Consider the following 27,912-nt stretch of genomic DNA (forward strand, 5'->3'; position numbering starts at 1 on the left):
AGTTGTGGGAACCTCATTAGCTGTGGTTTATAATACTCACTGAAATTCGGAAGCAGAAACCACAAACTCGAGCACGTACGTTGGGTTTAGAAGGTATTAGGGAAGCATTTGTGTGACTTTACTGTCTGAAATGTACATCTAATAAAACAGGAACAGTATACTAGGGTGGTCTACAAAGCCTGTGGTAAAGTGGATCCAAATGTGTGGAGATGTGTTCTGGATGAGTAAGGTTTAGGAAAAATACAGAATCCTTTTACGGGAAAATTAATGGTTTGGAATCAAGTTTATTTTAGGCTTTTTTATGAAGTCCACCTCCAGCCCTGCTTCTCAAGTCTTCCCCCACCCCTCATATTTTTTTTTTAGAATTTTTGTGTGCACATACAATCTTTAGGATATCTTCTGGCTGGTCACATACTCCCCCATCACTAATCCTCCCCCAACCCCATATCCCACTGCCCCGCACAAATCATATTTCTCTTTAGCACAAATCCTCCAAATTCCCCCTCCCCAGCACAAATCTATCTTCCCCTCCCCCAAACCTTCCTCCCCAATACACATCCTATGTTCCCCAAATCCCCCCCCCCTGCCCCCAGCACTAATCATCTCCTCCCCAAATCCACCTTTCTAGTATAAATCATGTGGCCCCCTCCCCCAAATTTACCCCTCCTAGGAAAAATCTCCCCACATTTTGTGTTCTCCGCAGCTAAATAGCCCTTGATGATGTAATCATTTACTAAAGTGACGAAAAATGGCGTACGACAGAATAAAAAAAATCGCAAGCGATGTCATGTTTTGTATTATAATTGTATTGTTCTTTTGAACGACAACTGTACTGACTGAATGAAAATCGTACAATCTGGTATCGTACGAGAAAACTTTTCGTGCTTGTCCCATCGGATAAATCATTGTGATCGGCTCTCGAAAGCGGCGTACCAACGATCAGATTACTGTACGATCGCTTCGAAAGCCGTATTTTTTTGCATACGGTTTTCTGATCGTGTGTACATGTCATTAGTCTATGCCACGTTTCTCAAGCATTTTTTCAGTCAAAGCACCCTTGAAAATCCTAGACAATCTTGAGGCACCCCATTCTAAAATGTAAAAACAAATAGTTTTACACAACGCAGCCACATCCACACAGGTAGAGCACCCAACGTTAGAGGTAATTCATTCTTCCAAAAGGAAATGCTCCTTTGCACACTGGTTCTGACTAGTATTTCAATATTTCGCTTATCTTCCAATATTTTTCTTGTATACAATTTTTAGGCAATTTTTAGATATTTTGCCAAGGCACCCCTGTAAAAACCTAAAGACACCCCGGTTGAAAAAGGCTGCTCTATGCTCTGCAGAATTATGCAGTGAGTCCAGTGTCCTGTGATGACATGCCCCCCAGGACGATGTTCATCCAATCCATATGACACGAGCAGCAAGGGTTTTTTATTACTTTTCTGGGGAGAACATTAAAGTGGAAGTAAACTTCTTTTTTCAAGAGTTTGCCATAAATGCATCATCATGTACACTGAGCTGTGCATGCACAGCTCAGCAAACATTAACGGCCCGATCTGTGCCGTGGCTATGTGACTCCTGTGCGCATGTGCAGGAGTGACGTCATCGCGGCCCGGCCTATCAAATGGCAGAAGGCATAGAACCCAGAAGGAAGACCGGGCTAAGATGGAAGAGCCGGGCGCCTGCCAGAACAATCCCACCGCTTGACAGGCAAGTCTGCCATAATGTACTAATATGCTGTGCATACTATCACTATATGGCATAACCCACCTGGGGGCCCCTAAAACGAAAATTATATAGTGAAGTTAAGTACTACAAGTAAGAAGATACAGGCAAGCTGTGCGTACCTAAGAACGCAGTGACAGAGGACGCAAACTGTCCAAACTAACACAGATGCTTAGTGTGGTCAGTTTTCAACCATGAAGTGGGGAACTGGCAGATCAACCAGGTAAAACAAAGGAATAACGGTAACACACAGCATCTTTATATATAAAGCATATATGAAATAAATAAAGAGGACAGATGTATTAAATTTGATTTTTGTGTTTGCAAACACTTCAATATTGTAGAGAGGCTTTTTTTCCAGAAAACCTGGAATATTTTTTTCTAAAGAAAAAGCACAGCAGAAAATGTCTCTGACCGTGTATCAGACTCACACAGCCCTGTGAGAAGATCTGAAAGCCTCATGGAACAGCCAGTTAATGAACACAGTGACTGTTTCATGTACGTTTTCTTTGCAATTGCTGTTTCAGCAGCAGGAGATATGGTACAGGGGAGCACCAGAAATATTTAAATTAAATGGCAGATTAGTGGTAAAAAAAAAAAAAAAAAAAAACGACACTAGTCCATCCAGTTCAACCAACACAGGAAAACACACACACACACACACACACACACACACACACAATCTCCATATACACTATTCTATACCCACGGTTGATCAAGGGGAATGTTGTCTATCCTTTTCTGCTTTGCTGACAAAGGCTGTTCACAGATTTCATAGCTCAAGCTGAAATTTGCCCACAAACCTGAATAGGTCAAGAAAAATTACTCCTCCCCCTCACTGCTTGGTGTGTTAGAGTATGTACACCCCCAACATTTCATATTCCTGATATGTGCCTGGTATACCATACTGTACTTGTATTGCTTCCTTTATGTGAAATCCCTGGTGTTCCTGTCAGTCCTCTGCTTTCCTATTAAAAACTGACCACGCACAGCAGGAGAGCACAGCGTGGTTAGTTCTTTAGCTATGCTGGGAACTCAACCTGTTCTCCTCCAATGTTCAGACTTGTCTTGACACCCCCCCCCCACTCTTGGTACAGTCTTTCACTGGGAAGCTGATTGTGCTGCTGTTTCTCCTCCACAGGTCTTTATGCAACTGAGAACAGAGGGAATGTGATTATAAAAAAGGGGGTATTTATAATTTTTTTTAATATTTATATCCTTGTTTCACAAGCTGAGGGTTTGCAATCACTTTAATATAGGGCTGTTCATAGTTTCTATCAGAGAAAGTTAGTTGGAATGTAAACCACTTCTGTGCAATCGCTTTATAAAACCTATAAGGTTGTGGCATGGGTACATCATGTATAAAATATTTGTAAAGCATATTTCATATAAATTAAAACGAAACAAAGAAAAAAAACCTATACAATTTTAGTATAAAATCTAATTTTAAAAATGTACATGTATCCCAAATGTTTAGTTTTCTTAAAAGAACTCTGTCCATGATCTGTAGTGTGGGATTATCTAGATATTCACAGTCGCCTCTTCTAGTATACCTTATCCACCAAAACCATCAGTTTTAAGCCTCTAGGGAATAATATTCTGAGCTGTGATTCTTTATACCAATGGCCTATATCCCATTATTCCATCTTGTAAGGGCACAAATAAGCCCATTGCTGAACTTAGTTGAGGGCACTTGACCATTATAGATGTCTTCCACAGATGTTTACATTTCTCACCAACAATACAATTCCCAGACCTCTTTAGAGCTTCTACAACTGCTCATAAAGACATAATTTATAAAATGATGATTAACCCTAAAAATGCCCATTTATTGAATTTTATTTTCCCAATTGCTTGCAGCTCTCAGGCTAAAAAGTGGTCCATATAGATGAAATAAGTATCTTTCAATAGGAAGATCATACGTAAGAGGCTCTAGGCAAGGTATGTACAATGGTAGTCTCGCTGTCTGGTCTGTCGATCTAGCTCTGATATAACAATGCCGGCTACCCCATAAATGGCATCAGCAGGAGGGCTGAAGCAGGGGAAACAGGAGGTCGTTTTGATTGAGTATTGCATGGAATCTTGTAAACAATCTACAGAGGCAGCTCTCTTTTATCAGTCTGGCTGAAGGCCGATGGTGGCTATGCATGAGAGATAAGCCAGAGTGTGTTACTGCAATGTGCCACTGAGTGTTTTCCCCATAGGCGATGCACTATTATTGAGTCCCCCTCCCATTAGCAAGGAGGATGGGTATACATTTATTGAAGGCTCTAATGGAAGACTGAGGGACTCCTACCCCCAGGCCGATGCAGAAAGACAGGCTATCACATCATGTAACGGGAGCCTGTGTGTGACAGAGCTGACCTATATTTTCCCTCTTCCTTGCTCCCAACAGCCTGGTGCTGTTTTAAGAAGCTATTTTCTTGGGAGCGCAGCAAAAAAAAATTGCAGGCGAGAGATGCCGATTTACAAAAATGTGATCCTGAATTAACTCTTCCAGTACCAAAATCAGCAGGGCTTGAAATGCCACAATGCCTAAAGAACTTTATAAACCTGGCCATGCATGCCGAGATCTGACTTAGAATGGGAAAGAAAATTAGATCTCAAATGATCCTTCATCTGCTTCATCCACTATTCCATCCATGTCTGCCAACCTCTGTTATTGCACAGAAGACAATGCCATTATCTTCTTCATCTCCGGAATGAATAAAACAGGACATTTCCCAACCCACCAGATTTTTGTGACACAGAGGCAGGTCTCTCAGTACGACTGTTCACTATACACAGACTTTCCCACAGTTGCTCATATTATGATACAATCCTATCCTGTGTATGATCATCTTACAGCTGGCCAGACATCAAACGGTAGCTGCAGGTTAGGGAATTAAGTGAACACATAATGGTGTGTCAGCTGCCCGAAAGCCACACAAAACATGCATAATCATACGCCAAGAACAAGCACCCCCTTTTGTCCAAGATCTATGAACCGGAAATGTCTAATTGCCTACAGATATCCTAATCCCCTGCGAAAATCAATATCTCCGCTTTACGTAACTCTGATAACAGTTGTATAGTGTATACGTTGCAGAATAACTGATCTTGAGTGCAAAAGATTAGTGGAACAGGTTTTCCAACACGCTATAAAAACACCTGCAACTGATCTTCACTGCAGACATGCTGAACATGAAGTGGACAATGACTGTCTTGGTGGTACACAAATTCAAATTAGATCAATGGACTACAGTTAAGGTTCAGATTGCCCACCCCTTTATGTAATGCTTCTCAAGTCTCACAGCCACCTTAAGGTTGAGCTCCACGTTTAATGTCCTTTAAACAGTTCATTTGGGCCAAGCTGCCCCAAACAAACTATTCTCTTCCTAGACGTGCAATTTTGTTCCGGGAGTGGAAAAGGAAGTTCCCACCCCACTGCTGGAACACAACTCTATATACTACAGTATATGTAGCTCAGGCTACATACAGTTTATACAGCATGCTCAGCAAGTGCAATAAATTGTTCGTCTAGGCCAGCTTGTCCCAAACTATTTAAAGGGACATTAAAAGTGGAGATCAACTTGAACTTTCCATCCCACTATTGGTGAAAACAAATAAAAAATTCTTCAGCTTGGAAGGCCAAATCATAAGCTGTTTTCTCCTACCCATATCTGCACTCTCTTCCCTCCTGCCTTCCCCAAATCAGCCAGCCAAAATTGTGGGGCACAAGCGACACCCCCCACCCCCACAATTCAATGCATTCCATACAGAAGCAGCCAACCACCACACTGTCCTTATATGGGGGTAGGGAAAAGCATGCTAGCCCCTGTACAGGTTTTCACTTTTAGAATATTAAAACCTGCAAGGAATTTCAGTTGGCTATAGTAGCAGATCAAGCAGTGGAGGAATGTGGGCAAGCTGCAGCATTTATTTGTTTACTTTCTAAACAAAGGGTCAGTTTACTTTCCTTCAGCCTTTAGGGGGCCAGTAAAAAAAGAAAATCCCCCCCTGGCATCAGTGGGCTTAAACAATGCCCCATCATTGGTTTTAGTAAGAGAAATAGTGCCTCATTCTTGGTATGCATGGGAGGAATAATGCCCCATTGATGAAAAAATTGAGTGCCCCAGAGATTGTACGGGCAGGGGATAATACCAATAGAAAAGTAGAAGAGATAGTAGACCAAGTATTGATGGTGTCAGGGGGAAGAATGGTGCCCATCATTGGAGTCGGTTGGAAGAAAAATGTCCCAAGGGTCAGATAAGGCAAGCAGAGGGCCGCATCTGGCCCCCAGGCCATAGTTTGGAGACCACTGGTTTAAGCGATGCACTTAGGCTAGTTAGAATATAACCATGCAAATGCTTACATGAGAGAAGGACAATAGGTGCATGTCCCCTGCCCTAAGACCCTACCCCGTCCTCTTCATTTCTGAAGTCGGTGCAAAAGCCCAGAAACCTGCTCCAAACGGCATACAAGTTCAAAGAAAGGGGGGCTACATACCGATGAAGTCTTCCAACTCCAGTTAGTTTTATTGAGCTCAAAGAAACAACATCCATCACATAAAGCTGACCTACCACCTGAGGCCACACCTTCAAACGTGTTAAACCCTTAACAGGGCTTAATCAGAGATCCTCTAGAGTCTCTGCAATTAAGCCCTGTTATTGGTGAATCACGTTGGTGATGTGGTCTCAGGTGGGAGGTCTGCCGCATGTTGTTTCTGCTAGCACAATAAAACTAAATGGAGTTTGAAGATGACATTGGTGTGCAGCCCATCTTTCTTTGAACTTGTATGCAGTCTTTTTTTTAATCATCTATTTGCCGCTGCTCAATCACTGCCCATTCTCAGGCTGGGGTGAGTCCTTGACCAAGCTGTATTGGATAATTACGAGGAGGTCACAGACCTGGCTGGGCTTTCTGGATCACATTATTGCAGGGTTCCTCAACTAGGGTTCCTCCAGAGGTTGCTAGGGATTTCTTGAACAATGCGTATTTTCTGCCTCTCAGATAAGTGCCCACTGACACCGTTGATCTTTCTAGCTGTAAAGGGGGTTATTTTTCCCAATGACCACAAGTGTAAGGAGCATTTTTCTCACTGACCATCACACTAATATATCATGAGTTGTAGATGTAGTAGCTTTTAACAAGGGTTTCCTGAGGCTAGAAAGGCATTTCAAGAGTTCCTCTGTGTTGGAAAGTTTGAGAAAGGCTGCATTACTGTCTGAACAGAATTAGAAATTATTTGCAAGAACAGCAGCACGTTTTTAAATTGTATCTAGCCACTTGCCTGGTATTTAGCTTTCAAAAAAAACACACAATCTACCCCTAGTCAGGAAGAGGTTACTGTAACACTTTGCCATGGCCAGTTCCAGGATGATATTTCCAAGGACACCTCTCCAAACCTAGGTTCCAGCTATGCCTACAAGTTCCAGTGATGTAAAGCTATACTTTCCCAGAGCACATCTGTGCAGCCCCACCATATTATTAGATGATCTCTCTCTATCTGGTAGATTTTTTTGTGCAATTCTCTGTTGATTCAAAACGCTCAGCTTTAGATAGCAACATAGCATTAAAACTGCATGGTCTGTGCTGCTGTGGGGCGTAGCTTGTGATCCAGAGTCGTCAGCAGAGGTTGCAATGATGCAGTTAGCACAGATGAATCATTCAATACCAACTTGCCAAACAATTTCTATTCCCCATAGACCTCCAGAAAACCCATCCGCATGTATATGTATATACACACACTATATATATATATATGGTTTAAAATGTGTCATATTAAAATAGCTTTATTTTTTATCCTCTAGAAGTAAAACATGTGAGAAAAAGGGGGGCAGCAAAACTATACTTTAAAGGCCACTAAATATAAATTGCATGTTATGAAAGGACTCTAGTCAACACAAGCGTTTCCATAGTTCCTTGTACTATTTAGATCAAATCCATCGACAAATTTTTCCTAGTTTCTGAAAAGAATCGGGATTAGTACTTGCTATGGTAGCACCGATACGGCTGCCGAAAAATATCGGTCGAAAATAGGGTTATCAACGTTTTGCTGGTATATATAAAAAAAAAAAAAAATGGTGCCGATAATGGCATGCTGCGTCCCACTGACTTCAATGCAAAATTGCGTCCCATTGACTTCAATGCAAAATCGCGTCCCATTGACTTCAATGCAAAATCGCGTCCCATTGACTTCAACTACAAGTCCCATGAGGCATTGTAAGGCCCTTTTCAGACAGGGCAGACTCCGTCAAGTCTGCTCAGCGGGGGATCTCTCCGCTGATCCCCGCTGAGCAGGTGGATGACAGGTCCGTGTCTGCTCCGCTATACAGAGCGGACTCGGACACAGCCTGCTGCTCTCTATAGGGCAGTCTGATGGGATATTCGTTTCCATCCGATTGTCATCCGATGCGCCGGACGTGTGGCGAAAGTATCCTCATCTGTCTGATTTTAGCAGATCAGATGTCGGCGGGTGTCTGCAGGCAAAGTTAGCAATACACATACAGATTTTCTCTAGTCAGCCTGCCCTCACTTCACGTCACACTAAACGGTATTGATGGAAAACATCTCTACCGCCGGCTATTGAATTCAGACAGCTGTGGCACCCATGGCTACCTGAATACCTGAACAGAGGGTACATCTGATAGGATACAGTCACTGTTCAGGTAATAATTCTCCACCTGGCTCACCTAACTTTTGTCAAGCCAGGTGGTAATGACAGGACTACCTGTGGCTCTACTTTTGGCCAATTCAGCAGCTCAACAGTGCGTGTTCTTTGGAAAGCAGTCCCAGCCTCAGTAGAAAACGCTATCACCTGCCAGCATTCTGTACAGAAGGATGCTTGTTCTGTGTGGAAGCAGTGGTCTCTCTGCAGAGGTCTGACATGTGCCCCCCCCCCCCTCCCTCTGTAGCTCACAATCTCAAATCTCATGCTCCCTGCTAATTGGAGAGCTCTAGCAAGGGTTGGTTTAAAATATAGGCCTCATGCAGACTGCTGCTCCTAAATTCACATTTTCTGAGCACTTGGCATTTTTTACCGAAGCCCCTGAACACAACTCAGGAAAAGCCTGTGTGTCCATGTACACAGATTTTTAGGGAGTTTAGGAACAGGTAGATTTAGACCCAGTTAAATGCTCCTCTACTGAGCACAGAAGAATTGCATTCAGGAGAGGAGAGTTTTGGCAGAAAAACACTGGCCACGCCAAAAATGCATGTAAACATCTAGGCGAGTTTAGCTCTTTCATTTCAATGGCCAGAATAAATTATTATTCTGGCCAATGAAATTAATTAACGGCCAAGCGCCGGATGCTGCTAAACAAGGGGAAAATGCAGCAAAACGCAGTACACACGTTTACCAGCATCTACTGTTTTTCTGCTGCCAGGAGAAAGGCATCTGAGAACATCTAGTGTGCATGAACCCTAAAAGTTCAGCTCCTTTTATGGGGTGGAAACCCTCCATCTTTGTCCCCCAATTGTGTTCCTGCAATGTCACCCTGTCACATTCGCCCCTGATGGAAACTATAAATGTACAGGCATGGTCCACCTCTGTCACCATTAGTGGATCCATGCACACTGGGTGTTTAGCCCCGGTACATGGAGCTCTGGCATGTAGCTGCGGAAGGAGGGCACAGGTGTTCTATCTAATCCCCCTGCCGCCAGCCCGTTAAATTCTCTATGAGAGGCTGATAGCTGCTGTGGCTGGACAGGGCACCCAGTAGTACAAATGTTTAGAGCGGTATGTGCCCAGGCATGAATGCCTGGAATGCAAGAAGTCTTAATGGGACACTTATGCCCTCCACTCACAGCTAAACGCTAGAGCCCGGTGCACCAGGAATAAATGCCCAGTGTGCATTGGGGCCTTAGGAAACCACAGCAAAGGTGTTCAGACAACTCTGGTGCAAGTAGACCAGAAGTGGCAGAGAGAGGCTGGAGGAAATAAGCAGCACCGAGAAAAAAAAATACAAAAATGGTATCTTATGAACAAAATAAAAAAACCTGCCAATTGTTTATAATGCACAGTGCACAGAAGATGTTGTGGGAGAGATAAATTGGTGCACACAGAACCCGGTGCAGTTGTGCATAGTAACCAATCAGCTTCTAGGTTTTATTATCAAAGCTTAAAGTGACACTAAAGCTTCGTTTAAAAAAAAAAAAAAATAACAAACGTGTCATACTTACCTCCACTGTGCAGCTCGTTTTGCACAGAGTGGTCCCGAACATCCTTTTCTGGGGTCCCTCAGCGGCTCTCGCAGCTCCTCCCCGCATTAGATAACCACATGGGAGAACCTTGCGGGCGCACTCCCAAGTTTGGCTGCACTGCTATCAATCCATCCAATCAGGACCAGAGACACCGGCTTTTGCTGGTGTGCTCGTCCCCGGGAAGAGATAGAGGGGGTACAGGTAAGTAAAAGGGGGGCTCGAGGGGGGGGGGGGGGGGCTGCAGCATTACAGGAGGTTTTTCACCTCAATGCATAGAATGCATTGAGGTGAAAAACCTTGAAGGTTTACAACCCCTTTAAAGAGGTTCTAAAGGCAGAGGGTTTTTTTAATCTTAATGCATTCTATGCATTAAGATAAAAAAACCTTCTGTGTGCAGCAGCCCCCCTAATACTTACCTGAGCCCCATCTCGATCCAGCGATGTTGCATGAAAGCCTCAGCTGTCCAGAACTCTCCCTCCTCATTGGCTCCTGCTGCTATCAAAGTCAGTGAGCCAATGAGAGAGAGAGAGAGAGAGAGAGAGAGAGAGAGGGGGGACAGGGTCGATCCACGGCTCCGTGTCTGAATGGACACACAGAGCAGTGGCTTGGCTGCCCCAATAGCAAGCTGCCTGCTGTGTGGAACATCGGCAGGAGGGGGCATACACACTGGCGAGCAACCCAAGAAGAGGAGGATTGGGGCTGTTCTGTGCAAAACCATTGCACAGAGAAGGTAAGTATAACAAGTTTGTTATTTTTTAACAAAAAAACAAGACTTTAATATCACTTTATTTAAACAAGCTGAAGTTAGAAGCTGATTGGTAAATATCCACAGCTGTACCAGATTTTGTATGCTCCAGTTTTAGTAAGGCCCCTTTCATACTTGTGCGACTTGTCCTGCATCTTGAGACTGCAAAGTCGCATAACAAATCATACCCCATGATTTCCAATGAGTACCGTTCATATCCGTGCGACTTCAGTGTAGTCCCTGCACCACTTTGGTCCAACTTTGATGCGACCTGAGGTCCATATACCTTAAGATTACACAGGAATCGATCCAAGTTGCGTCAAAGTCGCGTCACTTTCAGGTCTTACAAGTGTGAAAGGGGCCTAAATCCCCACCCTACATGTCATCTAGATCTACATTAATATTTATCCTTCCCATATAGTGCATCATACTAGTTGCTATGGACAACACAGGCAGTTCTGTAGCACAAGGCTTGCCGGAGAAGACCTACCACGGCGCTGCAGGTCGTACTCCCGCTTTGTCTCTTCATTCCCCAGAATTTTCCAAGCTTGACTGATTTCAATAAACTTGTGTGCTCCCTCTGTAGTCAGCTCAATGTCCTCTTCCTTGTGCCGCTTGTCTGGGTGGTACTGCTCTCATGGAAAATAAAAGAGAAAGAATCAATAAAGAACTCAAACTAGCCAGCTTCGTACACACGCATTAACACTCACTCAAACAGAAAATGTATGAAATGTGGAGCAATGTAAACAAAGGCCATGATGAGGTTTTTTTTTTTTTTTTTTCTTTAAACTGATGCTACAGTTATAGGTGGAGTCATGAGAGTAAACACGGTATTCCAATGGCATATAGTCACTGCCTGTCATACAGTCTGTCACATGGAATTCAACATCCCAAGTAAAATTCTAAGGTTTACTAATGTGCTACTCACAGCTCAGTGCCAGATACCACAGCATACCTTCACAGGTCTAGTGGAGTCCATTTTTCGACATGTCAGGGCTGTTTTGGCAGCAAAAGGGGGACCTATTCAATATTGGATAGTTGTGGTGGGTGGTCATAATGTTATGGTTGATCGGTGTGTGTGTGTGTATATTTATTTACACACACACGCACCAATCAGCCATAACATTACGACCACCCATGTAATTTGGAGTAACTCCCCCTTTTGCCACCAAAACAACCCTGACCCATCAAGGCATGGACTCCACTAGACAAAGCATCACACTGCCTCTGCCAGCTTCCCTTCTTCCCATAGTAAAAGAAAACATGATTCATCAGGCCAGGCCACCTTCTTCTATTGCTTAGTGGTCCAGTTCTGATGCTCACGTGCCCACTTTTTGGCTGTGGACATGGGTCAGCATAGGCACCCTGACCAGTCTGTGGCTACGCAGCCCCATACACAACGAACTGCGATGAGTTGTGTGTTTTGGCAACTTTCTATTGGAACCAACATTTACTTTCTCAGCAATTTGAGCCACAGTAGCTCTTTTATTTGATCAAACTACATGGGCCAGCCTTCCCCATGTGCACCAATGAGCCTTGGCCTCCCATGACCCCATTGCCGGTTTTCCTTTTTTAAATCACTTTTGGTAGGTCCCGACCACTGTAGACCAGAAACATCCTACAAGAGCTGCAGTTTTGGATTTGCTCTGACCCAGTCATCTAGCCATTATAATTTTGCCCTTGTCAAAGTTGCTCAAATCCCTATGCTTTAAAATAAATACATAATTACAGTGAGGGGAAAAAAAAGTATTTGATCCCCTGCTGATTTTGTACATTTTCCCACTGACAAAAAATGATTAGTCTATAATTTTAATGGTAGGTTTATTTTAACAGTGAGAGGCCAAGGAAAAAAAATCTAGAAAAACATTTCAAAAAAGTTATAAATTGATTTGCAATTTAATGAGTGAAATAAGTATTTGACCCCTTCGCAAAACTGACTTAGTACTTGGTGGCAAAACCCTTGTTGTCAATCACAGAGGTCAGACATTTCTTGTAGTTGGCCACCAGGTTTGCACACATCTCAGGAGGGATTTTGTCCCACTCCTCTTTGCAAATCCTCTCCAAGTCATTAAGGTTTTGAGGCAGATGTTTGGTAACTCAAATCTTCAGCTCCCTCCACATATTTTCCATGGAATTAAGGTCTGGAGACTGGCTAAGCCACTGCAGGACCTTAAAGTGCTTCTTCTTGAGCCACCTCTTTTGTTGCCTTTGCTGTGTGTTTTGGGTCATTGTCATGCTGGAATACCCATCCACGACCCATTTTCAGTGCTCTGGCTGAGGGAAGGAGGATCTCACCCAAGATTTGATGGTACATGGCCCTGTCTCTTTGATTCAGCGAAGTTGTCCTGTCCAGTCCCCTTAGCAGAAAAACACCCCCAAGGCATAATGGGGTTTATTTACTAAAGGCAAATCCACTTTGCACTTCTTGGAAGTGCAGTCGCTGTAGATCTGAGGGGAACATGCAAGGAAAATAAAAAAACTGCATTTTTGCTTGTACATGATAAAATCAGCAGAGCTTCCCCTCATTTCAGATCTTCCCCTCAGATCTAAAGCGACTGCACATGCAAGTGCACTTTTAGTGCAAAGTGGATTTGCCTTTAGTAAATCAACCCCAATGTTTCCACCCCCATGTTTGATGGTGGGGATGGTGTTCTTGGGGTCATAGGCAGCATTCCTCCTTCTCCAAACAGCGAGTTAAGTTGATGAAAGGGCTTGATTTTGGTCTCATCTGACCACAACACTTTCACCTAGTTCTCCTCTGAATCATTCAGATGTTCATTAGCAAACTTCAGACGGGCCTGTACATGTGCTTTCTTGAGCAGGAGACATTGCGGGTGTTGTAGGATTTCAGTCCTTCAGTGTTACCAATTGTTTTCTTGGCGACTATGGTGCCAGCTGCCTTGAGATCATTGACAAGATTTTTCTGGGCTGATTCCTCATTATTATCATGATCATTAAAACTCCATGAGGTGATACCTTGCATGGAGCCCCAGACCGAGGGAGATTGATAGTTATTTTGTGGGGTTTTTTTGTGTTTCTTCCATTTGTGAATAATCGCACCAACTGTTGTCACCCTCTCACCAAGCTACTTGGTGATGGTCTTATAGCCCACTCCAGCCTCGTGTAGGTCTACAATCTTGTCCCCGACATCCTTAGACAGCTCTTTGGTCTTGGCCATGGTGGAGAGAGATTGGAATCTTATTGATTGATTGCTTCTGGGGACAGGTGTCTTTTATACAGGTAACGAGCTGAGATTAGGAGCACCTGTATAGAAGACTCCTGGGAGCCAGAAATCTTGCTGATTTATAGGGGATCAAATACTTATTTCACTCATTAAAATGCAAAGCCATTTATAATGCTTTTGAAATGCGTTTTTCTGGATATTATTGTTGTTATTCTGTCTCTCACTGTCAAATTAAGGCTGGGTTCACACTGGTCCGACAAACGCTCCAACATTGGGAGCTCATGTCGCATGACATGTGAAATCCAACGTTTCCCTATAGGAGCCGTCCTAACTGGTACGACACAAGTCGTTCCGACTTTAGAAATGCTCCCTGTACTACTTTGATCCGACTTTGATCCTACTTCAGCCTATTGACTATCATTGAAGTCGGATCAAAGTCGGATCGCCGTCTCGCATGATCCGACTTCGGCACGCGACTTGTGCTCAGATGATCTTGAGGGGGAACTCTGCGCCAAATTTTAAATAAAAAACCGGCATGGGTTCCCCCCAAGAGCATACCAGGCCCTTAGGTCTGGTATGGACCTTGAGGGGAACCCCCTACGCCAAAAAAACGGCGTGGGGGTCCCCCCCAATCCATACCAGACCCTTATCCGAGCACGCAGCCCGGCCGGACAGGAATGGGGGTGGGGACGAGCGAGCACCCCCCCCCCTCCTGAACCGTACCAGGCCGCATGCCCTCAACATGGGGGGGTTGGTGCCTTGGGGGAGAGGGGGGCGCGCTGCGGGCCCCCCCACCCCAAAGCACCTTGTCCCCATGTTGATGAGGACAAGGGCCTCTTCCCGACAACCCTGGCCGTTGGTTGTCAGGGTCTGCGGGCGGGGGCTTATAGGAATCCGGGAGCCCCCTTTAATAAGGGGGCCCCCCAGATCCCGGCCCCCCACCCTATGTGAATGAGTATAGGGTACATCGTACCCCTACCCATTCACCTAGGGAAAAAGTGTCAATTAAAAAAAAACACTACACAGATTTTTAAAGTACTTTATTAGACAGCTCCGAGGGTCTTCTTCCGACTTCGGGGGTCTCTCCGGTTCTTCTCCGCGCTCTCCGGATCTTCTGCCGGGCTCCTCCGCTATTTTCTGCTCTTTTGCCGCTCTTTTGCTATAGCGGAGGAGCCCGGTCTTCAATCTTCTGCCTTCTGCCCTCTTCTCCTGATGTTGACACGACGCTCTCCCGGGCTGGAATGCACTCTGGGCGCTCCGCTCTGACTTATATAGGCGGTGACCCCGCCCCCTTATGCGGTCACAGTCCCTGGGCACGCTGGGACTGTGACGTTTTAGGGGGCGTGGTCATCATCCGATGACCACGCCCCCTTATACCGTCACAGTCCCAGCATGCCCAGGGACTGTGACGGCATAAGGGGGCGGGGTCACCGCCTATATAAGCCATAGCAGAGCGCACAGAGAGCATTCCAGCCGGAGAGAGCGTCGTGTCAACATCGGAAGAAGAGATGAAGAGAAGAAGCGGCGAGACAGCGGCGACAAGACAGCGGCAGCTGACCGGGGCCCCCTGCTGGCAAAAGAGCTGGAAGAAGATAGCGGCGGGGCCCGGGAGAAGAGGCGGAACACCGGAAGAAGACACCCCCCCCCCCCCCCCCCCAAGTCGGAAAAAGATCCCGGAGCTGTTTAATAAATTAATCTTGAAACCTGTGTACTGTGTTTTATTTTTTTATTGACACTTTTCCCTAGGTGAATGGGTAGGGGTACGATGTACCCCATACTCATTCACACAGGGTGGGGGGCCGGGATCTGGGGCCCCCTTATTAAAGGGGGCTCCCGGATTCCGATAAGCCCTCCGCCCGCAGACCCCGACAACCAACGGCCAGGGTTGTCGGGAAGAGGCCCTTGTCCTCATCAACATGGGGACAAGGTGCTTTGGGTTGGGGGGGCCCGCAGCGCGCCCCCTCTCCCCAAGGCACCAACCCCCCCATGTTGAGGGCATGCGGCCTGGTACAGTTCAGGGGGGGGCGCTCGTCCCCACCCCCATTCCTGTCCGGCCGGGCTGCGTGCTCGGATAAGGGTCTGGTATGGATTGGGGGGACCCCCACGCCGTTTTTTCGGTGTAGGGGTTCCCCTTAAGGTCCATACCAGACCCAAGGGCCTGGTATGCTCTTGGAGGGGGAACCCATGCCGGTTTTTTTATTTTAAATTTGGCGCAGAGTTCCCCCTAAAGATTCATACCAAACACAGTGCTGGGCATTGGCGGGGATCCAAGTCGGATCCCCGTTCATTGAAAGTCGGACACATGCCGGCTTCATGTCGCAGGGCAAAGTCGGATCCAAAGTAGGACGGCTGTCGTGTCGCACCAGTGTGAACCCAGCCTTAACCTACCATTAAAATGATTGACTGATTATTTCAATTTTATTTATTATTTTTTATTATTAAAATTTTTGCTTATTTTATTTTCTTGACCACATTTTTTTTTTTTTAACAAAAGTTTTTCCATTTATTGTTGTATCTTATCTTGTAAATTAGCCTAGCAGCATCTAGCTATGCTGAATGTTTCTACCTCCTGGAGACATGACCTATTCTCTTAAAGGGGTTGTAAACCCCCGTGTTTTTTCACCTTAATGCATCCCATGCATTAAGGTGAAAAAACACCTGGCAGTGACCGGCCCCCCAGCTCCCCCGTTTTACTTACCTGACCCCCTTATTTCTGTCAGCAGATATGCGCTCTCCCGCTCTCACGGGGTCCCGACTCCTGATTGGATAGATTGATAGCAGCGCAGCCATTGGCTCCCGCTGCTGTCAATCAAATCCAATGATGCAGGAGCTGGGGGGCGGGGGCCGAGTCTGGCATTCGTGTCTATGGACGCAAATGCTGGACTCGGGAGCGCGCCCGCAAGGTAACCCCTCCCCTCCCGCCGGGAGAGCGCTCCTCCTAGGGGGTTATCTGATGCGGGGAGGAGCCGCGACAGCCGCCGGGGGACCCCAGAAGACAAGGTTCAGGGCCACTATGTGCAAAACGAGCTGCACAGTGGAGGCAAGTATGATATGTTTGTTATTTAAAAAAATAAAAAAATTAAAAAATAAATAAATCTAGCCTTTACAATCACTTTAAGGTTTGCAAATATAAACATTCGTAGTTGATCACAACAGGTTACAGGGGCTCACAACTTGTTGATCTACAGGAACCTCTTGTCCTCCTACATGACAATATGCCCCAGTTTTCTGCTTGAGCCGTTTACATCCTACTGTTATGTAAAGAGGTCTTACAGGAGTAGATAGCCTGAAGCCATTGAGCCTTCCTTTGTGGCTGACATGGTTCATCGGCTGCTAATTAGATAGCATGTACTGTCAACGCTCTCCAGCTCTTCTCCTCTATTAATTGATCTTCAAGCCGAGGAAATGTTACTTGCCCTGCATTCTTCAGAGCTGTGAGCTGCATGTGTACAGTCCTATAGATCACTCAGCCTTTGTATTACAGGGAACTATAGTGTATCAGTTGGTGTACATAGAGTGATCACTGTAGCATTTGTCCGGCTGAAATTTTTAAATTACAAACAATAGGCCCCTGCCCCCACCGATAATAGGCCTTCACAGCAAGGATCACATGGAAGGGAAAAACGTATAAAAAGACAAAAAACAGAACATTCCATATCTCAACTCACCAACCAGTCTGCTGACCAACCAAATAACCTGTTCAACAGCCTGCGCTAAAAACAGGGGTTTAGTTAGCACACATTTGCAAACGCATGCGTAAGCTGCAAGGCCTCTTCACGGCACCCTGTGTATGCTTGCAGTCCTAAACGCCAAATGCTGAAATTTTTAAATTGTCTTTTACATTCCTTACAATTAGAATTTGATTATTTCATTTTATACACAGACTGGGAGACTTTTCCTCTTGTGGCCATCTTTACAGTAAAGAATGTGAGCAGCATATTGAAAGACATCTTAGATCAGTTAGCCACATACAGAGTTTTAAAATTAGTCTGACCGGACTAATAGATTTTAAGGGACACTAAACTCTGGTTTAAAAAAAAATAAATTCTTTTAAAATATGTATCCTTAAAGGTTAAGCTCACCTTTACAGAAAAATCTGTAAGGTGAACTAACACTTTAAAGCGTAACTCCACTTTTGTTAAGAAAAAAAAAAAAGAAAAAAAACATTCCCCTCTGGGTGATCTATGTACATTACAGGCATACCCCACTTTAACAGTGATTGTAAAGGCTCATTTTTTTTTTCAACCACTTGGCATCCACGCTATAGCCAAAATGATGGCTACAGCGCGGACCTGAATTTCCGGGAGGCCGTTATAAGACGGCCTCCCCTTTGCATGCTCCCCACGCGCCCCCTGCAGGGCTGTGATCACCGAGTCTCGGGTAATCACAGATCGCGGCCCCTTACCACGTGATCAGCTGTCAGTCAATGACAGCTGATCACGTGTGTAAACAAAAGCTCGGTAATCTTTTTTTTGACAGCGTGAGGAGAAAAAAAAGCCGATCACCTGTTTATGTTGAAGGGATATCGGTCCCAAAGAGGAAGGAGGCACATCTGCCTCATCTGGGCCAATCAGTACCCCCTGCCAGTGCCACCTGCCATTGCCACCTGCCAGTGCCCACCTATCAATGCCCATGAGTGCCACCTATCAATACCCACCAGTGGTGCCAATCAGTGCCACCTAGTGCTGCCTATCAGTGTAACCTACCAGTGCCGATCAATGCCCATTATTGTGACCCATCAGTGCCCATCACTGCCATCCATCAGTGCTACCTCTCAGTGCACACCAGTGCCGCCTATCAGTGCCGCCTTATCGGTGCCCATCAATGCAGCCCATCAGTGCAGCCTATAGGTGCCTCATGAGCGTACATCAATGAAGGAGAAAAATTACCTGTTTGCAAAATTTTATAACAAAATATAAAACAAATATATATATATTTTTTTTAATTCTGTATTTTTAATTTTTTTTTTAACAGAAAATAAAAACCGCAGAGGTGATCAAATACCACCAAAGAAAGCTCTATTTGTGGGGAAAAAAAATGATAAAAATTTAATTTGGGTATAGTGTTGGATGACCGCGCAATTGTCATTCAAAGTGCGAAAGCGCTGAGAGCTGAAAATTGGTCTGGACAGGAGGGGGGGTTTAAGTGCCCGGTAATCAAGTGGTTAAATAACAAACATATCATACTTACCTCCACTGTGCAGCTCGTTTTCTCGGAGAAGCGTGTCCCCTCAAAATAACTCAACACACAGCCATTAATGTCTAAACCGCTGGCAACAAAAGTGAGTACACCCCTAAGTGAAAATGTCCAAAGTGTCAATATTTTGTGTGGTCACCATTATTTTCCAGCACTGCCTTAACCCTCTTGGGCATGGAGTTCACCAGAGCTTCACAGGTTGCCACTGGAGTCCTCTTCCACTCCTCCATGACAACATGAAGGAGCTGGTGGATGTTAGAGACCTTGCTCTCATGTTGGAATACTGCACTGCAGCCCAGTCTACGAAGGGAGGGGATCATGCTCTGCTTCAGTGTTTCAAAGTACATGTTGGCATTCATGGTTCCCTCAATGAACTATAGCTCCCTAGAGCCAGCAGCACTCCTGCAGCCCCAGACCATGACACTCCCACCACCATGCTTCACTGTAGGTAAGGCACACTTGTCTTTGTACTCCTCACCTGGTTGCTGCCACACACACTTAACACCATCTGAACCAAATAAGTTTATCTTGATCTCATCAGACCACAGGACATGGCTCTAGTAATCCAGTCTTCAGTAAACTGTTTGCAGGCTTCTTGTGCATTATCTTTAGAAGAGGCTTCCTTCTGGGATGACAGCCATGCAGAACAATTTGCGTATGGTCTGAACACTAACAGGCCGATCCCCCACCCCTTCAACCTTTGCAGCAATGCTGGCAGCACTCATACGTCTATTTCCCAAAGACAACCTCTGGATGTGAAGCTGAGCACGTGCACTCAACTTCTTTGGTCGACCATGGCGAGTCCTGTTAAACCGCTGTATGGTCTTGGCCACCGTGCTGTAGCTCAGTTTCAGGGTCATGGCAATCTTCTTATAGCCTAGGCCATCTTTATGCAGAGCATCAATTCTTTTTTTCAGATCCTCAGAGAGTTCTTTGCCAAGAGGTGGCATGTTGAACTTCCAGTGACCAGTATGAGAGAGTGAGAGCGATAACACCGAATTTAACACACCTGCTCCCCATTCACACCTGAGACCTTGTAAGACTAACGAGTCACAAGACACCAGGGAGGGAAAATGGCTTATTGGGCCCAATTTGGACATTTGTACTTAGGGGTGTACTCACTTTTGTTGCCAGCGGTTTAGACATTAATGGCTGTGTGTTGCATTATTTTGAGGGGACAGCAAATTTACACTGTTATACAAGCTGTACACTCACTACTTTACATTGTAGCAAAGTGTCATTTCTTCAGTGTTGTCACATGAAAAGATATAATAAAACATTTACAAAAATGTGAGGGGTGTACTCACTTTTGGGAGAGACTGTATAAATACACACACACACACACATAGTTGTGCTCATAAGTTTACATCCCCTGGCAGAATTTATGATTTCTTGGCCATTTTTCAGAGAATATGAATGATAACACAAAAACTTTTCTTTCACTCATGGTTAGTGTTTGGCTGAAGCTATTATCAATCAACTGTGTTTACTCTTTTTAAATCATAATGGCAACAGAAACTACCTAAATGACCCTGATCAAATGTTTACATACCCTGGTGATTTTGGCCTGATAACATGCACACAAGTTGACACAAAGGGGTTTGAATGGCTATTAAAAGGTAACCATCCTCACCTGTGATTTGTTTGCTTGTAATTAGTGTGTGTGTATAAAAGGTCAATTAGTTTGCGTGAAAAGGTAGTTGAACTGTTTAAATCAGGAAAGGTGAGATCCAGGGAATTAAGAATGCCAATCGGCAGTGTTCAAACTCTAATCAAGAAGTGGAAAATGAGGGGTTCTGTTGGAACCAAACCACGGTCAGGTAGACCAACTAAAATTTGAGCCACAACTGCCAGGAAAATTGTTTGGAATGCAAAGAAAAACCTACAAATAACTTCAGGTGAAATACAGGACTCTCTGAAAACATGTTGTATTTCAAGATGCACAATAAGGAGGCACTTGAAAAAAGGTTGGCTGCATGGTTGAGTTGCCAGAAGAAAGCCATTACTACGCAAATGCCACAAAGTATCCCGCTTACAATACGCCAAACAGCACAGAGACAAGCCTCAAACCTTCTGGCACAAAGTCATTTGGAGTGATGAGACCAAAATTGAGCTTTTTGGCCACAACCATAAACACTACATTTGGAGAGGATTCAACAAGGCCTATGATGAAAGGTACACCATTTCTACTGTGAAACACAGAGGTGGATCTCTGATGTTTTGGGGATGTGGGAGCTACAAAGGCACAGGAAATTTGGTCAACATTGATGGAAAGATGAATGCAGTATGTTATCAAAAAATACTGGAGGAACATTTGCGTTCATCAGTCAGGAATCTGCGCATGGGATGTACTTGGACATTCCAACATGGCAATGATCCAAAACACAAGACCAAGTCGACCTGTCATTGGCTATAACAGAATAAAGTGAAGGTTCTGGAGTGGCCATCTCAGTCTCCTGGCCTCAATATCATTGAGCCACTCTGGGGATATCTCAAACGTGCAGTTCATGCAAGACAGCCCAAGAATTTACAGGAACTGGAGGCTTTTTGCCAAGAGGAATGGCAAGCATTACCATCTGAGAAGATAAAGGGCCTCATCCACAAATATCACAAAAGACTTTAAGCTGTCATTGATGTTAAAGGGGGCAATACACGGTATTAAGAACTGGGGTATATAAACTTTTGATCAGGGTAATTTGTGTTGTTTCTGTTGCCAATATGATTTAAAAAGAGTAAACACAGTTGATTGATAATAAATGGCTTCAGCCAAACACTAACCATGAGTGAAAGAAAAGTTTTTGTGTTATCATTCATATTCTCTGAAAAATGGCCAAAAAACCATAAATTTTGCCAGGGTATGTAAACTTATGAGCACAACTATGTGTGTGTGTGTGTGTGTGTGGTGTGTGTGTGTGTGTGTGTGTGTGTGTGTGTGTGTGTGTGTGTGTGTGTGTGTGTGTGTGTGTGTGTGTGTGTGTGTGTGTGTGTGTGTGTGTGTGTGTGTATGTATATATATTTATACAGTCTCTCCCAAAAGTGAGTACACCCCTGTAAAATTCTGCCAGGGTACGTAAATATATATATATATATATATATATATATATATATTTATTACACACACATACACACAAATTCAAAAAGTAATCAAATCAAAAATGTAAAGGGGTCTTCTAAATATATTAATAATGATAATAATGATAGTAGATACTTTTAAAGCTTAAAATGAAAGTATATGATCAGTCTTTCAGATTCTCAACACCTAAGAAATAAAAATATCCACCTTATATAAACTAACTTTAAATGTATGAATATTATTATGTACTTGACTAATTGTAGTATATGTATGTTTCAGAGTAACCTCACAGGCTCCTATGTAAAGTGTTGTTGCTATATAATTAAAATTAATAAAAGAATAGGCCAATAGATTTCATACAGGTGGGCATTATCACATTGATGGATATGTATGTAATTTACTCATGCAACCTATTCACCGGATGAATAATAATTAGTTTACAAAAGACCACTCGTCGGATTCCCCTTCATCAAAATGCACAGAGCCATTGTTCTTTCAATAATATGAATAACAAAACAATTAATTTTGCATTTCCAAGAACGCACATTAAAGCCTCATGGAGTTATTTGGAGTGACTGGTACAGAGGCTGGAAACCACAGGGCCAAGAAATGATGGGTGGTGTGTAACAAACACAAAGAAAAAAAACACTGACAGCAACCCAAGGCATGCTAATAGATCCTAAAACTTTCCACTTTAGACACACAAAGGTTTAACTACCTGTCAGTCACAACAGCATCCAAGAGGATATAGTTTCTTGTTCCAGTTAATGTACATCTAAACCCAGTCACTAAAATCTTAAAGATAATCTTTAACATGTTCTTGCTGCAGCTGACATTACAATATTATCTGGAAATCCTACCACTAAAGTCCTTATCCAGGTACTTCCTGTTAGGGGGTGACAACTGTTGTGCTCCTGCATTGTCACCCAGTCACATGGACCCTGCCCTGGTTGAGACTACAAGGGACTGTTTGGTCATACCTTGCATAGGCATTGTCATTATCAGGAAGCTGGTCCAAAGCAATAATGTGCTGTCCCCATTTAAGCAATATGCGGCTGTACATCATTGCTTCTGGAGCTGCATATAGACAGGTAATGGATGAAAAAACCTGGAGGAGAGGAGTAACACTGGGATGCAAAAAAAGATGAAAAAAAAATGAAATAATATCTTAAGAAAAAAAGGCAAGTGTTTATAACACAGTTTTTCAGAAAACGAAGGCTGGCCATAGATGGTCTGAATCTCGGCCGGTTCAACTGGAACCGGCCGAGACTTAAAACGTACCAAGTTAATCGATTGATTAATTTGAGTACAACCAGCCTGCTGGATTTGGTATGCGATTATCACTAGCGTCTAGTATTGCCGCTAGCAATAATCACCGACAGGGATTCCCCTGTCAACACTGTCTGTGTTGATAGGGAATCAAGTGAATTTCTTTCCTGCAGCCCGTGGTTGCAGGAAAGAAGTTCCCTCCATGATTGGGCTGCTTAAATGTCAGCCAAGATTTAGATCTGCTTTAAAGCGTACTACCACTTTTGTGGTCAAATTTCAGAAAACCCCACTATGTACTTGTTATGTTAGTGTGAGCCTGTCCCAAGTCTGTCCTCATTAACATACAATGCAAAAAGCCTGGCCCCTATATATTTATCTTTTGTTAGGACAGACCGTGTTCAAATCTAGTTAGAAATTAATGATGAAGATCTGCCTGCACAGTACAGACACAGTTAATTAAGGCAAACTGCTGTCCAGCCCCCTCATAAACAAATAGAAGTATCAAGGATTTTCCTTGGTGAAGGGTCGGGAAGAGAGCATTTGAAAAAGGTAAGCTGCAATTTTTAAATATTTTTTGTTGAAGTTATGCTATGTTATTGGGGACATGTAACATTATAAAGTAGGCGTTACCCTAATGTGGCTGCAAGTGAAAATACACTTTAAAAATGAAAATTAAGCATTTAAAGAAACTCAAGGGACACAACCTAGTGCCTGAGTTTTCTTAAAGGTGCGCATAAAATAAGGATAAATATTCTTCGGCCATTGCTTGCTGCAACAGACGTCTTGCATCTATGTTACCTGCAAAGAGCCAGCTGAACATGTGAAGGATAAAATCAATTGGGGAATTCTAAAAGCTTTTGAGTGCCACCATTTCCCCATTTAGAAACGTCAAATCCATTTGTCTTTACCTCCATCTCTAGGAACATTATTTACACTGGAATTCCAGTTTAAACCATAACTAATCTTAAAAAGTATTCCCTTTCGCCTCCTAATCTCCTAATACCCATGCTGACTAACCTGTGTAAGAAAGATCTGTATGCTTAGCTATTTTCATCCTGCTCTGGTCCAGTCACATGAACCCCTGAGTCAGCCAGTTCCGGCTGCAGGGGAGAGGAGAGAGCGCTGGACAATAGCTGGTAAAGCCTGGAGTGGTGACATCACCCATAGGCTTCAATGGCCCATCCGTTGTCAGTGTTCACTCCTCTTCCCTGAAGGTGCCGCTAGCTGGCACAGGGGAGCCAAATCATATGACCAGACCAAAGCAGGCCCAAAACATGTTACTCCTCCAATTCTATGCGTCCTACTATGCTAGTATGGAGAAACCCCTTGTCCTAGGATTGGCATTTAGCTATCCAAAATGTGTTCCCAAAGTACTGACCGACATAAACGAGTAGAGAGTGCCCTGCTGAAACATGACAAAATATGGCCCGTATGGCTACAGTCCATCTGATTCAGAGACCCCCATTCCCCAGCCAATGCTCCTATAGCAAGACACTTAGAACTTGTAGCTATTAACAATACAGTGGAACCTTGGATTCCAAGCATAATCCGTTCCAGGAGTATGCTCGTAATCCAAAGTACTCACATATCAAAGCAAGTTTTCCCATTGAAGTTAATGGAAACGAAAATAATTTGTTCCGCATTGACTTCAATTGGATGCAATACCTCATGCGGCCAGAGGCGGGGGCTCCAGAGAGCCCCGGAAACGGCCAAAAAGGCCTGAGCACACTTCGGCTGACCTCGGCAAACTTCGGAAAGACTCCGTCCACGAGCCTTTCCGAGGTCAGCCTAACTGTCCTCGGGCCTTTCCGAACACCGACGATCGGCGCCCCCCACCTCAGGCCAAAAGCGGAACTGTACATCGCTTTTGGCCTGAATCCTGCTCGTTTTGCGAGACAACACTCGCAAACAGAGTTAGGATTTTTAGAAATACAGTGCTCGTTTTGCGAAACACTCGTTAACCGCGTTACTCGCAAACCGAGGTTCCACTGTATACTCTTCCAGCCTTTATGATTCATGTTCTTGAAAATTATTGTTGTGAATATTGTCATCAGCAACAAGATTCGGCCATTCGGGTCATCGTGGCTCAGCCATTCAAGTGGCCACAGCCCACAAACCTGGCAGGAATACAGGATGAAGATGGAAGCCTCTGCAGCAGGGACAGTGCACCGCTGGAGGGCCTCGTTTTAAGGCAAGTCTTTCATAATGTGCTAGTATGCAATGCATTCTAGCACACTATCCCTTTACCTTGCGGGTTTTTTTTTTTTTTTTTAAGCTTTACTACCATTTTAACTACTGTACACCATCTATGTTGTAGCCAAGATGTGATGATTATTGCAAATTTTATTTTTGGAAACCTAAATAAAGTTTTATTGCTCATTGCCAATAACCCTCCTCCTCCTCAATGGCCAAGGCAACCTCTATTCTAAAAAAGCCTACTCATGGGCACGGTGTTCATGGGAAATATAGTCCAATGGGCGCCCCCTGCTCCTTTAGAAAGTGACAACGTGCACCCTGTTTGATCCTTCCTTCTACACTGTAGTCCTTGTGATGACATCACAGGTATCAGTTAGCGTATTTCTACTCTCTCCCTGGACCACCAGTGTACAGTAATAATTTTCGTATCTAAACTTCAGCTTTAAGGGAAAGGGAGCATATCAGGCCAAAGCATTTTTGCCAAAAAATGAATTTTAAAGGACAACTATATTAGGGTATGCATCCACTCCCTGAGTGCAGTCTACCTGGCCCTATACTCACCTCTGTCACCATTGCAATGATTTTCATTATACATACTTGGCAAGAGCTGTAAAGACTTTCTTCTGAAAATCCCTTGCAGATCCTCTTCATCCTGTGCGTGTGTGCCATGGTCCATTCATTCCTACAGGGAGTAGTACCCAAGATGGCTCCAGCAGTCCTGCAGAGTATGTCTTGTAGTCTGTCTTTGGTGTAATCTATGCTGCCTTCAAGTGCCACCTTTAACTACAACTACTTCATTGTTTTAAATGTGCTTAATGGTAATCTAAGCTGCCTTCAAATTCTTTACATTCTGCCCATATCACTGTGATGTTTATTTTGCTTACTTAGGCCCCTTCCACACAGGGCGGATCCATTTAGCGGAGTCCGCCAGCTCAGCAGGAGATCACTCCGTTGATCTCCACTGAGCCGGCCGGTGACAGGTCCGTCTCTGCTCACTGAACGGGGAAGGGCCTGTCAAAAAACGCCCCTGATTCCTATGGGGAGATCGGATGAAAACGGACAACATTGTCTGATTTTTGAAAGAATTTATTTGCAAATTATGGTGGAAAATAAGTATTTTGTCACCTACAAACAAGCAAGATTTCTGGCTCTCACAGACCTGTATCTTCTTCTTTAAGAGGCTCTGTCCTCCACTCATTACCTGTATTAATGGCACCTGTTTAAACTTGTTATCAGTATAAAAAACACCTGTCCACAACCTCAAACAGTCACACTCCAAACTCCACTATGGTGAAGACCAAAGAGCTGTCGAAGGACATCAGAAACAAAATTGTAGGGGGGGCGTGGCTACCGCACAGCTGAATGGATGCTTAATTCCACAGCTCCGCTCCAGCTCCAGGAACCGAAGCTTTGGGGACGACACAGCGATCCTGCTCAACACTAAAACGAGCCTAAAAGCTCTGCCGACACCGGGAGAGGACTCGCAGGAAGAAAGACAACCCACAGCTGAAGAAACTACCGGATTTCTTTCAACTGAAAGACCGCGATCCTCTCCAAGATAGCGCCGGCGCCATGAGAGATCCTCCTTCCCCCACAGGCAGCGCGCGGTCTGCGATGTCCAGCCCGGGCTCACAAGCAGGCTCAAAGCACAGCTCTCCCGGAGCCTCCACACCTATGTCCCTCAGCCCAGCAAAGTCTAAACCTCGTCTAGCAGAGGACACCCAGCAAGGGAACATGAACCCGGATTCTATGGAGGACACGAGGGAGCTGGTGGACCCGTTTACAGCATTACCATCAACAGGTAAGCCTGTATCTGACACCACATTAAAAGACATGCTTGTCTCCCTTTGCAGCTCCATGCACACAGACATGATGCAGTGTGTACACAATTTCAAATCTGAACTTGGGGCTCTAGGGGGAAGAGTTAATCACATAGAGGATAAAATGGGGGATTTTGCAACATCCCACAACACCCTGATTGATGCCCATAACGACCAGTCTGAAGAGATTACATGGCTTAGGTCAAAGGTCGCCGACCTTGAAGACAGGTCAAGAAGGAACAACATTAAGATCAGGGGGGTCCCTGAAACTGTTCTTCCTCCACAACTCCAGCAATATGCCCAAGATCTAATCAAAACCTTCTTACCCAACATTCCGGAGAATGAAATCTATATCGATCGCATCCACAGACTCCCAAAACCGTCACATCTCCCAGATAACATACCCAGAGATGTGCTGATGCGAGTACATTTTTATCAGACTAAGGAACAACTTATGTCTGCGTTCCGCAAAAACCAACAACCCCCAGAAAGGTTTGCACATATCCAACTATTC

The 27,912-nt window shown here is 44.3% G+C and overlaps 1 protein-coding gene across 4 annotated transcripts in view; it reads right to left on the reverse strand.

Moving 5' to 3' along the window:
- Positions 1-27,912, reverse strand: part of DNAJC24 (DnaJ heat shock protein family (Hsp40) member C24) — a 103,474-nt gene that overhangs the window by 29,265 nt on the left and 46,297 nt on the right. For 3 of the 4 annotated variants that reach the window (XM_073604521.1, XM_073604519.1, XM_073604518.1), the window contains exon 3: positions 11,151-11,292. In XM_073604521.1, coding sequence (XP_073460622.1) covers positions 11,151-11,292 — 142 coding nt within the window. The remainder of the gene's footprint in view (positions 1-11,150; positions 11,293-27,912) is intronic. The other variant, XM_073604522.1, reaches the window with a different exon arrangement.

This window comes from Aquarana catesbeiana, linkage group LG11 (assembly GCF_042186555.1).
Source record: "Aquarana catesbeiana isolate 2022-GZ linkage group LG11, ASM4218655v1, whole genome shotgun sequence".
NCBI classification, from domain to species: Eukaryota; Metazoa; Chordata; class Amphibia; order Anura; family Ranidae; genus Aquarana; species Aquarana catesbeiana.